Here is a 13,318-nt window from a genome sequence, read left to right as displayed (position 1 = left end):
TAGCTTGCACGCTATGCTTCCTTGCTCTAGCACTATATGCTAATCTCTCCATTGGTTGCACAACCTTTATTCTATTCTTATAACTGAGAAGCGTTCATTTTTTTTCTCTAATTTCCTAGTTGATGTAGCAAGCTTTTGCTTGGGGATCCAGTCTCTTTCAACAATTTAGTCTTATCATCAATTAATCTTGTGATTACCTCTTGTGATCTTCTTTCACAATTTTAGTATCAACAAGTTATTTTTGTTCTTGGGTTAGTTGTTCATGGAGATTATGCATGGCATCTTTAAGTGTTTTAATTTCTCCTTCCATCCTCAATAAGTGAAGCTTGGAAGTGACCTTTGTAAATTGGGTTTCATTACTTGTATGACCAATGCATTTGCAAGCGTTGAAGACCATCTCCTACATATTAGATCAAACTTGTGACATTTTCAAACATAGGAGGAGCACCTATTAAAGGATCCACTGGATAGAGTCTACCAACACTCTATAAGTTGACATGCCTTGCTCCTTGCTATCATAGTTGATCTAATGTTTCTTTGTTCAACAATATTGTGGCTGCTACATTGATGAGACATGGCATACTCTAGTGCAACTTCAATATGCAAGGTGCTTTTTTGCAACTTGTTGGTGCAATCTTGCAATGGAGCCATGAGAGGATTTCAAAAATAGATTTTTGGAATGGAAGTCAAAGGAACAAACATTTTAGATTAGCACAGGTTAGAATAACAGTGGAAGCAATAAAGGTTTGAGGTTATAACATAACAACATGGTGATAAGAAATTGGATTTAGGTGTTGAAAAGTGATAATGGTGAGAAGTATAATTTAAGGATTGGAAGGTGATTATGGTGATAAGAAGTAGAATTTAGTGGTAGATATGGTAAATCTTATAATTTTTCAAATTGTAAAGAAAAGCTAGTGTTTGTTACCAAGTTGGGATGATTGTGAGGTTGTGAAAGGCCACAAGTTGGAGAGGATGAGCATTACTTTGATGAAAAAAACCCTTGAACATGCTAAAAATATAAAATTAGATAAGACTTTAGTGTTCAATAGGAAAGCCACATTCGGTGGCTTGTTGAATTTGAACTTCTTAAAGAGACACACTTGTACTTGAAATGCATCTTTGATAGATCTATAATTCCAAATGTCATAGATGCCTAGAACAAAGGACAGTTGCTTGAGCTTGACGGATTTGGATTCTTTAAAGTTTAATGGCACCTGTTACGAGACCTTAAAACGTTGAAGTGTGTTTTGGAATGGAATTGAGTGTAAATGCAAAATATCTATGCCTTTTTTACATGCATTCACAACAAGTTCAAGTGAGTAACAACACGAATACATGACGATGTATAAACTTTCATATCCTACACATAAGGATCCCATTACATAGTATATATAAAAATTCCATAGCTGCACTATCTCATCTTGCATGCATTTTCCATGCAAAACTTCTCATAAGGTACGTACTTGTCAATATCATTAATGAAATGTTTTAAAAAATATTTTAGCATAACAAATCATCATTGAAAAATCATGCAATAAGCAACCTCCTTGAGGAAAAGTATCCATAATGCCAATATCCTAAATTTTAGTAGCATTGCATGTTGACTCTAACTCATTTTCATTGGTATCCCTTGTTGTCTTGTTGTGTATTATTCGTGCCTGCATATCATTAGCACCATCACTAGTGGTGGCTAGTTGTGATGCATGTGTTGATCCATAGAATTTGGAGATAACAATACAATATTATTTGTATATAAAGGCTTTAATATATTTCATTGCTTTGCAACTATGAAAGCAACCTCCTCCTAATTCATTTTGCAACACCTTGATGAAGATACCATTGATGAGAAACAAATTGCAATCAACTCACTGTATCTATTCCATGTTTCTTTTACCATGTTGAATATGATATTATCTTTACTGCATCTCTATGCCAGAGATGCTCAAACATGCCTTCTTTAAGTATATCTTCTACATAGTGATAATAGGAATCCCTACTTTGACCACATTAGGGAGCAATTTAGTATAGATATTATGAAAGCAACCCATTATTAATAGACTAATTATGCATCTAATATCTAGGATGCATGACAAAGGCCACTCTATGTAATGGCATGTGCAATTTCTCCACGTCCATTGCTTATTGTTGGAATTCCCTACTTCTCCTTCGTTGAGAGACCATTCAAATTCTTTACTTCTAAAATAGTGCAAGATATATTTTTGTAGACTTTGTTGATCACAAATGCTTGGCCATTAACCATTGCCATAGCAAATATAAAAGAGTTATGATATTTATCATCCTCTCAAATAAATCCCAAAATATAGTAGACATGATTGAGTGCATGCTTTTGACTAATAGGATACTTATTTAGACTTCTTTGAGCCGAGTTCCCTTCTTTACCTACAGTAGTCTCAATCAAGGTTGCTTACCTTCTAGCAAATGATCCAAAAAAAGATAATAGTAGAAAATCTTGTTTGGAAAAGATGTACTACTCCTTTTTATAATGCAAAGGGCATGGATGAATGGGGGTGATCATGATGTCATTAACTTCCAACAAATGGGGTTGTATGAAAGGCAGATGGCCCAAATTGTCCAAGATTTGATTTAATGTATGAATAGCATATAATACCCAAGGAATGTTAGGATAATTATTTGAAATGAATTTTTTACTCAATCTTTATAAAAGGGAATATCTACCAACCTTAGAGATAGCCCTTTGAAAATGTATCTCACATTAAAGTGTAGACTTGTCTCCCATACAATGTCAATATATTCCAAAAACACCACCACAAACTTGCCTAGATAAGGTTTAAATATTCATCATTCATTGAAACATGGTAGGAGCATTCGTGAGACCCAATGGTAATACTAGGAATTCATAATGCCTATGCTTTGTTCTAAATCTAGATTTGTAAACATCCTCTTCATTAATTCTTATCCAATGATATCGTGTATGATCCATGAGGTCATCCACTAGGAATAGGATATTTAGAATGATTGTAAACTCATTAATTTTCTTGTAATTGGACATCTCTATTTTCAAGAAGAAGAACTCAAAACCTAGGCATTGGAGAATAGAACAAAGTTGGCCAAGGCATGCAACAAAGGGTTATATCCAAGTGCATGAATTGTGTCCATTTGAGCAAGGATTACCCATGAAGATAAACAAATGTATACAAATGATGGAAATCACATGTGACTCAATGATGTCCATTCTTGAAAATTTTCATTTGGAATCTACTCAGTGTTGTGAGTGTAAAATTGTAAGTCTCTATTTCAACCTAATGATTTGATTAAAATGAATGGAACAAGCTTAGTTCATAAAGTATGCATCCCTCTTCTAACCTAGATCCACTCATAATTTCATTTATCATAAACTGATGCAGAGAGTCCAAACTCCAACAAAACCTAGTGATCAACTATATATAGTTCAAATGATATCAGGCAAAGGATAACGTTGGATCAAAAGATTTTGAATCTTTCTTTACAGATTTAGAACTCTATGCAAAACTTACCTTTCCTTGTCATGGATCTAGATTAAGTAAACCGTATGTTGGGGATAAAATGGTTTTTTAACAATAGTGATACTTTGAAGGTTGATTGGAATTGATGTGCTATTCATTTTATTTAGAATGTGCATAATGTGTATCTTTAAATTTAGCTTGTTGAACCATTTTCAAGTATTATGAATGATTTGGAAATATTTAATGTATCATAAGGTGTTGATTTTGAAAATTTTCAATGTGTTGGAATTGCCTACTACTCAAGCTATATTTTGTGAATCCTTATTAGTTAAATCAAAAGTAAGAAGAAGAGATAACAAGGCAAATGAAATAACATTTTGAGGATTGAAAGTATTGGAGCAACTAGATCCCTAGAATGATGGGATATTTTGCATTTTCTTCATGAAACGCCCATTCTTTTTGTCTACTTGGAGAGTAACAAACTTGAAAGCAACCACAACCATGTCATCATAGATCATAGAAAGCCATATAGCATCTTCTAGATACAAAATATTGTTCCTACAAACTCCATCTGTGTCTAACACAAGAACATGCAGTAGATATCTTCACGAAGCCACTGCCCCTTAACAACTTCTCAAACTTTCAATAATAGCTTAGGAAGAGAATGTTAAGTTGTATTTGACATATAGGTTGTATTCATTATATGGACTTTTGCTATATAGTCATTGTGCTCAGGCACATACTATTATGATATTTTTAGGTTTTTTTCTTTTTTAGATCTGGTTCAAAAAGGGAGAGGACTAGGTTAAATGTGTATATATGCATCACGTTCTTTGTTATAATGTGGTGTGTAATTAGTACGTGTGTGCACTATAGGTCGACTAGGAGTTGTGGACCTCTACTTCAAGTTATAACAAGGGGATACTAGATGTCCCTCTTGATCTAAACGGAAGCTGACCATCCAAGAACGCATAAGCCAAAGAGAGGACATGAAAAAAAGACTACTCACAAAACATATAACAAACAAAATATGACCATTTGGCATTCCCTAGAGCATAAATCATGCAATAATACATTGCCACATCTTTGTGGAACTCAAGTCCTTATGGAAATAACAATCATGTATGGGACAATCTCATTAATTGGTGAAATATCTGTGGGAAACTAGACTAGTTGACTTAGAGTCATCAAGAAATGTCAACCCAAAAACAAAGTGTGGAAAATCACACTAAGGCCTTACTCATTTATTTGGATCTAGTTTTGAATTGAATAGACTCAAATAAACCATAATTTTTGTGAGGAAATTGAGAAAACATGTTGAAATAGACGTTTCTCATTATACAACAAGGGGTCATTGGATGTGCCTGATAGTACTGCCCCTTACCAAAATCTAAGATTTTGTATGCTAAGGTAAAGAGCTAATGCACTAGGTGGCTAGGTAGAGTGTGTGTAACTCCCGATTTCAAAGGGCTCCCAAAATAGCATGTTTCCCTATGCTGGCAGTGCTAATAAAGAACTCAAATATACAAATACATTCCAATCCTATTTCCTATACGTACATACACATGCGTTTCTCTCGTACACATACACACACACGCACACACACACACACACGTACATACATACATAAATGATAAAAAGAAACAACAGAAGCAAAGAGGAACGCCAACAGGAACCCGTTTCATCTCCCAGGGCACCGATTTGAGCGGCAGCAATGGACGCAGCGGCCCCTAGAGAACCGCCGATCGTCAAAGATGCAGTTGAGGCGCAGGTAAGACAATTCAGCCATACGTTCTCTTCATATTGGTAAACTCAATGCAAATACATTTGCTCAACCACGCTTTGTCCAATCTCTTCTGTGTAATTCTCTCGTAAAATCGTGTAAGTTCGGACTGCTTAAAATTGGTCCTTTCTCCTTGTTTTCGATCAGAATGAGCATGGTTGTTCCTACAGAATTACATGGTTTAAGCAAACATACGTAAGCTTGTCGAAGACTATTTAGCTGTCCAAGACTTTTCTAAATGGATTTGTCCATAAAATTACGGAAGAGTTCAACTTAGCTTCGGCTCACTTGAACTACACACACGTTATAGCCCTTAGACACATCTACTCCATCATCTTCCAAGTAGTTTGGTTTATTCTTTGTACAGCAATGTACAGCTTCCTCCTTAGCAAGCACAAATCCAAGCATGGATGGTTGGTCAACACAAGAAGATTTCCCAAATATAGGCAAAAGTGTCTTTCTCTCATAGAACATTCAATGGTTCCAGCTCTTGAAGTTTTGTTTCTCTTGGATGCCATGGATTGAGCATGGCTTCCAAAGTTGGAGGCCTGTACTGCAGGTCTTACATATCTGTCTTTTGTACGTGCCATTGTCATTTCTCTGAAACCTTGATTTGACGGATGGCTGCTCAGTATGAATTCGGTAGATACTCAAAGTTGTACGGGGAACAAATATTTAATGTCCAAAAAGGAGGGTCCTTGTCTGCGTGTTTAACATTTGCAAACTGGAGCCAATTTGAAGGTCATCTTTCTGCTGGAAATTAATGCTCCTACACACTGTGGCACGAAACAAGCTATTTTTGAAAGAGGATTGCTAAGTTATTCTCGTTGGGTTCACATCCGACACCCCAACAGAAACCCAGGTGTAAGTGCTTTGCTATGCGTGCATTATACAATGATCTACAGCCACAATTGGTTGCTTTGTTTGAAATGGTCAACGTCTTACTTGTGAGTGCTCAAAGGATGACATCAGGGCTTGACTAGGGAGAAACACATGTCCATTGAGAACTGTGCAGATCTGCCCATAGTTGGGCTGATCATGTCCTTGATTGGGACTGTTTGCATTGCGCTGATCCATGTCCTTGTTGGGAACTGTTGGCATGGATGATTGGTTAACTCAAGGAGATTTCTCAAGTATAGGCGTAAGCGTCTTTCTCTCCTAGAATATTCAAGAAAGCTTTGTTTCTTTGGGATGCCATGTGTAAAGTTTGGAGGCCTGTGCTGCAGGTTTGCATAACTGTGTTTTGTACGCCCAATTGGCATTTCGCTGAAAACCTCGATTTTACAGACGATCGCTGCAAATACTTGCAGCCAGGTCAATGTGAATTTGGTAGATACTCAAGGTTGTATGGGGAACATGATATATTATAATTTCTAAAAAAGAGGGGCCCTTGTCTGCGTGTTATATTTACAAACCTTAGATCCAAGTTGAAGGCCATCTTTGTTATATTCTTGCTCGAGGCCTGCTCCTACTCTATGTGGCATGGATCAAGAGAAAGTGGAGGAGGATTGTTAATTTATCCTTATTGGGTTTGTATTTAGCACCCGATGCAATGTGTTAACTGAGTTAGGAAAAGACTGCTGTCACCTCTCAGTTCAAAGACCCTGTATAAATAGATGCTCAGGTATAGGTGCTCAGATATGTGTGCTTTGTTTGAAATGGTCAATGTATCTGTGAGCTTATGCCCAGCAAGGGGCTGGTTTTGAACCGTCCTGGGTCAGGTTCTGACCCAATCTGAGTTGGCAGTTTACAGACCAGGTTGGCTGCTGATTTGTCAGCTCTGGTTCCCCTTTAGGTGTTGGGGGGGGGGGGGGCGGCGTCGCTCAAGGCTATATATGAAGGCCACTGTGGCTCTTTCTCCACATCCCACTCAAGATTTACCAAAGGCATGCAGGGGAAGAGCATAGCAGCACCACTTGTCCATTTTTGTTGAAAGTTGGCTGAGAACATAGGTCCAGCAGTTGGCTGGTAGTGTCGAGATAGAGTTTTGTACTTTCTGCCTACACATTTGTGGTTCTTCTTCTTCAGTGATCACTTTATCCATGGTTCCTACGCCATGAGATTTTACCATCTTAACATGGTAGTAGCTCCTTTCTGCAGAAGGATTAGCTCCCCCTTCCTTTTGCACGACCTCAGGAGCCAAGGATCACAGGGCTCTGCCCCCGCGCACGTCCTCCAGCTTGTATTCTTGGTAGCACTGCTTGGCTGTTTGCAGCTAGCTCTTGGCTGGCCTTTTTCGCGACTGGCCAGCCCCAGTTCGGTAGAGGCAGCTCCCCTCCAAGGACTCGCTACTGTTAGTCGCAGCTCCCAACTGGAGATGGGCCTCAAGGCATGGTTTACAGCTTGGTTTGAGGCTGAACATTGGCAGCTCGCAGCTCCCTTTCTTGGGTTCTTGCAGCTCGTGCTTCTCCAAGGAATTCTCAGGTTTGCCAGTCCGGCTCTTGAGAGCTCTCTGGGGCTGTTTTCCCCTCAGGTAGGGCCTCTCTCTTTGCTGAGTTCATGGACTCTTCTCAGGCTCCTAGTCGGTGAAGAGCTTGCAGAACGGTGTGTTCTCTCCAGTTGTGGCTGGCCTTTGGTGGCTGTCCTTCTCCTTTCTCTTTTTTGGGCTTTTTCTTTTGCTCGATGCCTAAGGGCTTGTGCCAGCTGTCCTTGACTGAGAGCTCCTCCTTTCTTTTCCCTTTTTCCACCCTTTCCTCTCCAGATGAGACGCAGCGTTTCTTGCTTGTTTTTTGTGGAACAGTGAATTGGTGGCGACCCTTGGTTTGGCCAAAGGGGCTCCATGCAACACCCTCGAATCCACCAGCCGTCAAGGTTCTCCTTTCTCTAGCTGATAAGCAACAGGTAAACCAAGCAGTGCAATCACTTCAGGACAAGGCAATTGTGGGTAGAATAGTTGGGCTCACTCCCACGAGGAGACGGGTGAGATTGGATCTAGGCAAGCTTGGCACTAGAAGGGGACCACATCTAGGAGGTCACCATCTATGGAAGAGGCGTCTTCCTTCCTCCAGTTGAGCTCCCCCGACACCACCCTGGCACTTGTAGAGTGGAGCCCCATTCTTCTGGGCCCTCACTTGGTGTACCCTTTCCCTGGTAGCATGGGTTCACAATGGAGGACATGGATTCGCGACCTGGATGCTTCAGGAGTTTGGGGTAAATGTTCTCTTCAGATGTATCAGGCACGAAAGGTAGGGATTGAGCCAGTTGCGACCCTAGTCTCCCACGCATAGGTGAGCTTTGTTCTCTACCACCCCATCCTCGTGAGCTGGACTATGGTGAGTTGGAATGTGCATGGGCTTCATGACTGTGTACATAGTCAGCCACAATATCTGATACTTCGACATGAGTTGCAGCGAGTAGTGGTAGGACGAGTAGTGGTAGGACGAGTAGTTGACTTTCTCTTGATTCAAGAGCACATGCTCTCAGCAACGGACATTGCACGTTGCCACTGCCTCCTCCTTGGGTGGGGCCCAGAGGTTTGGTCCCCAGCAGTTGGTAGGAGGGGAGGGGTCTGCATCTCGGTTTCCTAGGCGGTTGCCCTAGAGGTTTTTGATTAGGGTGAGCTCAACACAGGTGGCGCGGTTTGGATGGGTCTCCGTGTAGGTGCGTCCAAATTTGGGATCTTGAATGTGTATGCAGCCACTTGCAAACAACACCGCCTTGCTTTCTAGAGGTGGCTGACAGAGTGCCTCTCGGATGTTGACTCCTGGATTGATGGAGGCGACTTCAACAATCTAGAGTTTGCGGGGGAATAAGTAGGGAGGAGCCTCTTTCGCTGAGATGCCAGCAACAAAGAGGAGCACTTGGGAGCAGTTCATTTTTGCGACGAGTGCTAGAGATCCTTAGAGGGAGTCAGAGTTTACTAGACTCTCCGATAGCCTACACTTTTCTTTCAGAGAGCGGAGGCATAATGGCAAGTGGCGCGGTTTGGATGGGTCTCCGTGTAGGTGCGTCCAGGTTTGGGATCCTGAATGTGTATGCAGCCACTTGCAAACAGCACCACCTTGCTTTCTAGAGGTGGCTAACAGAGTGCCTCTCGGATGTTGACTGCTATATTGATGGAGGGGACTTCAACAATCTAGAGTTTGCGGGGGAATAAGTAGGAAGGAGCCTCTTTTGCTGAGATGCCGGCAACAAAGAGGAGCATTTGGGAGTAGTTCATTTTTGCGATGAGTGGCAAAGATCCTTGGAGGGAGGCAGAGTTTACTAGATTCCCCGATAGCCTACACTTTTCTTTTAGAGAGCGGAGGCATAATGGACTGCTGGAACACCTTGATAGTTTTTATGTAGGGAACGGGGCGCTACTTAGAGGAGGCTCTACATTCATTCTAGTGGGCACCATGACAAAAAATGTCATCACTCTCCGGTTGTACTTCATCTAGAGCAGCCCCGCCGTGGACTTCCCCGAAGGGGAATCCGCATCCCAGATGATCTCCTACAAGAGGCGGAGGTGTAGCAGGCAGTAGTGCCTAGAGAGGACTAGGCTTCGTGGGTTGTAGGTGCGATTCAACAAAGCAGCCAAAAACTTCAGCCCCAGGCCCTAGGCGGAGGTACGCTCTTTAGGAGCGAGAGAGCACTTTGCCCCCGACCTAGCATCCATAGAGGGAGTTAGAGAGCAGGATCCAAGCTCCCAGGATCCAAGCTCCTAGAACCGTTATGAGTATGTGCAGCTCGATCTATAGGCTACGGAGGTTCGTCGGGCCGAATTCTTGTACAACGCCTCCTATGCCAGATGGGTGCAACAGGGGGACATGATGACCAGGCAGTTCTTCCGGCCACGTTCAGCAAGGACCTAGCTTCAGCGGCTTCGGGACTTGTAGGGCAGATGCACATGGATCCTTAAGAGGTCCTTGAGCTGACCACAAACTTTTTAGGAGTCATCGCCCGCAACTCTTATAGCCCGAGAGGCAGTTTGGGAGCAGGTTCTGTCATTATTACGGATGAGGAGCTCTGGGAGGCCCTAAAGGCCCTTCCACCCCAGAAGTGCCGTGGGGAGGATGGTTTGAGCATACGACTAGAGGAGCTCTGGGAGGCCCTAAAGGCCCTCCCGCCCTGGAAGTCTAACCCTAGTTTCTCGGTGTTTTTGGGAGCATATTTTCACCCCGCTTAGGTTGGCTTGCCAGGAGTTCTTCGACTCAGGCTTTCTTACTTTAGCAAGCTCCGTACTCTGTATGAGTTGGTGGCGAGTGAGCTCTTCTGCTATCCATATCGTGGTACCTTCGAGTTTGTGAGTTTGTGTGTGTGTGTGAGAGAGAGAGAGAGAGAGAGAGAGAGAGAGAGAGAGAGAGAGAGATGATATGATATGATTTTTTTAAAAGTCCACTGGAGATGCAACAGGATCACAATTAATGCTGATAACAACTCTGGGAATAGCTGTTAGACTGTCTATGAAACTAGTACTTGTCTGGCTAGCTCGTCCTAAATTTGCTGCAGTGATTTGTTCACAGGCATTATTGAGAGCAATGGCTGAGAAGCTGGGTAGAGAAGTGTGTGTTTTTCTGAGTAGCGCAGCATTGCCCACAACAGATGTGAACCTGTCCGGGTCTGCACAAAAACGTGGTTATTTTCCCACTTATATTACTCTTAACATTCTTGTTATTCATCATATTTTACAATGCTGAACCCCAGAGTGTAATTGATGCTTGGATATTGATTGGATGCTATGTTGCTGTTCAAGTTGTTGTCGTCGTATGCTGTTCAAGTTGTCAAGATGTAGTAGTCCTTGCTATTCAAGTTTTCAAGTTTCCAATCATCAGTTCCTTGTCTGCTGTTAAGTAGAGCACTCTCCGTTTTCCATTCTCAGATTCATGCTTAAGCTTTTGAAATAGAATTTCCTCCAACACCACCAACTTTGGCCCGTCATCCATTTCAGGCTACTCCTTGTCTAATACTAAGACCAGACCCAGTCCAATACAAACATGGATGATCGAATTCGATGGGCAGTTGTAGGTCCATATTGACACCATTAAAGACCTTGTTGACTGGGATGAGACCATCTAAACTTGGGTATGATGCATAATTTTTAGCCAGTGCTAGTCCAATTCATTAAATCTATGGTTCATGACTTTCATACACAGCCAGTTTGCTACCTATATTGTACATTATTTTGATGCTTATTGGCATTTCTTGTGCTTGTTCCTTAGCTCGGGCAATCATTTGTCTCACGGGCTCAGGAAGTTCCTCATAAGCCTCTGATATTTTGTGTGCCTGATAAATTATCTTGAGGTACATCAAAGACATGATTCTCTTCCTAGATGCCGTATCATAAGCCATTCTGCCAGTAGCAAATGCATATGTCAGTGGCAATTTGGCCTGCACCAAAATTATAGCAAGCTTGCCCTCACTGCTGGTGGTTGTTGACATAACATTTGATGACATCAAGAGCTAATTATGCATTTATATTTGTATACATCATGTTAATGATGAGGCAAACTAGAAAGAAAGAAATAAAGTTTATTAGAGTCTTCAAAAGACCGTGAGATACAATGAGAAAAAGCCTGAATTGGTGGGACCGCTAAGCAGGCATCCACACCCAAGACAACTTTTTTTCAAAACAGAAAAAGGAACTTCTATTAATGCTTGAAACATAATGAATGACGATAAGTATTCATAAGGCCTGCCCCAGATCGAAAATAGTGAAAAAGAAGTCGAATTGGATGTGCGGCGTGGAAAAGAGGGCGGAAAGCACAGAGAGAGAGAGAGAGAGAGAGAGAGAGAGAGAGTTTATTAAAGTCTTCAGAAGACTGATGGGTCTATCAGACTGATAGAAATTGATACAAATAAAGCAGAAAGGGTGGAGCTACTAAACGAGCATCATCACCCATGCTGAATGCACAGAGAGAGAGAGAGAGAGAGAGAGATGTATTAATGTCCGCGGAAGTTCGTGTGGGCCTACGGGACAAGGTACAAAGTACACCAAAAAGGATGATCTCATACAAGCCCCAGTGGGCTGGAGCAAAGGGTGCGCTAAGGCCCTTGCTGAGTGCTAAGACTGCTAAACTAATAAACTGAAAAACTGAACTCTCTGCAGAGCTTAGTAGCTCAAGCAAAATCAAAATCAGATATAACCCAGAGACTAGCAACTATCTGAGAGCTGTAGCATGCTGAGAGCTGAGACTCGGGCTCAGAAGCCAAAGCAGAGTACCATGGTGGCTCTCGTCTATGAGCGGCAAAAATGTCTCAGATCTGCATCTGTCGGGCTGTATCATGGTGTGGTGGCAGAGGGGGTAGTCGCTCTGCTCTGCCGCTCTCGATGCGAAGTCTGTGTGAAGAGACTTGGAACTGCCCAAGAGAGATCCTCAGCGGGGTGGAGCGGGGGAGAAGGCAGGGCGGGGGGCGGAGCAAGCGGCAGTGGCGCAGGGGGCAGAGCAAGGGGCGGCGGCGCGGGAGTGAAGCAAGGGGTGGTGGCGCGGGGGCGAGGGAGAAGGCAAGGCGGGGGAGCAGCGAGGGGAGGAGGCGCGGGGCGGGGGCAAGGCGGGGGGCGGGGGTGGAGCGGGGAGGGCAGGGCAGAGCGGAGAGGGAGGAGGGGCGAGGCGGAGTGGGGGCAAGGGCAAGGCAGGGAGAAGGGGCGACGAAGAGGAGGGGACGGCGGGCGGAGCAGCCAAGAGCTGCAGGCAGCCTACAGGCTGCCGTGGGCAGCAGGGGGGAGCTCACCGAGCAGCTCCTCCATTCCTGAGCAACCTCTTGTTGAGAATGTGAAACTCCAAAAAAAAGGCGCATAGAGCTCCAAAGTGCTTGGGTTCTCAACCCCGTTTGGTACCTACAATTAATAAACTAAAGCGCACAACCATGGCACCCATTAAAGGTGAGCGTCTTGCATGCAAATAATGATCCGTAGACTAATCCTAGTCACGGTGGGCGTCCCCACCAAGCAAACATGTGAACAAAACATAGAACGCAATTCTTGGTCAACCGAGGTCAACCCTCTTGGTCGTAATTAAGGGGCTTGACCATCAATCACTCAGAGCGTCTTAATTATGGCCAAGTCTCTCCAACTGAAGTTGCTGTACCTTGGTTAACGAAGTTAACCCTCTCGGTGAAAGCCAAGTCTCGTTGATCGAAGTAAACACTC

General features: G+C 42.9%; 1 protein-coding gene across 7 annotated transcripts in view; it reads left to right on the top strand.

The window, feature by feature from the left end:
* The first annotated feature begins 5,009 nt into the window (after positions 1-5,009).
* Positions 5,010-13,318, top strand: part of PUX1 (plant UBX domain-containing protein 1) — a 104,279-nt gene continuing 95,970 nt past the window's right edge. Inside the window, exons 1-2 of one of the 7 annotated variants that reach the window (XM_087393649.1) lie at positions 5,010-5,238; positions 10,695-10,803. In XM_087393649.1, the coding sequence (XP_087249775.1) occupies positions 5,182-5,238; positions 10,695-10,803 (166 nt within the window). In that variant the 5' untranslated portion in view covers positions 5,010-5,181. Of the gene's footprint in view, positions 5,239-10,694; positions 10,807-13,318 lie in introns of all 7 variants that reach the window. The other 6 variants (XM_087393648.1, XM_087393653.1, XM_087393647.1 and 3 more) reach the window with 6 other exon arrangements.

Source organism: Dipteris shenzhenensis, chromosome 22, assembly GCF_047967505.1.
Source record: "Dipteris shenzhenensis isolate YYH24624 ecotype China chromosome 22, Dip_SZ_1.0, whole genome shotgun sequence".
Taxonomy (NCBI): domain Eukaryota; kingdom Viridiplantae; phylum Streptophyta; class Polypodiopsida; order Gleicheniales; family Dipteridaceae; genus Dipteris; species Dipteris shenzhenensis.
Note: the sequence above shows the minus strand (reverse complement) of the source record. Positions and strands in the feature narration are given on the sequence as shown.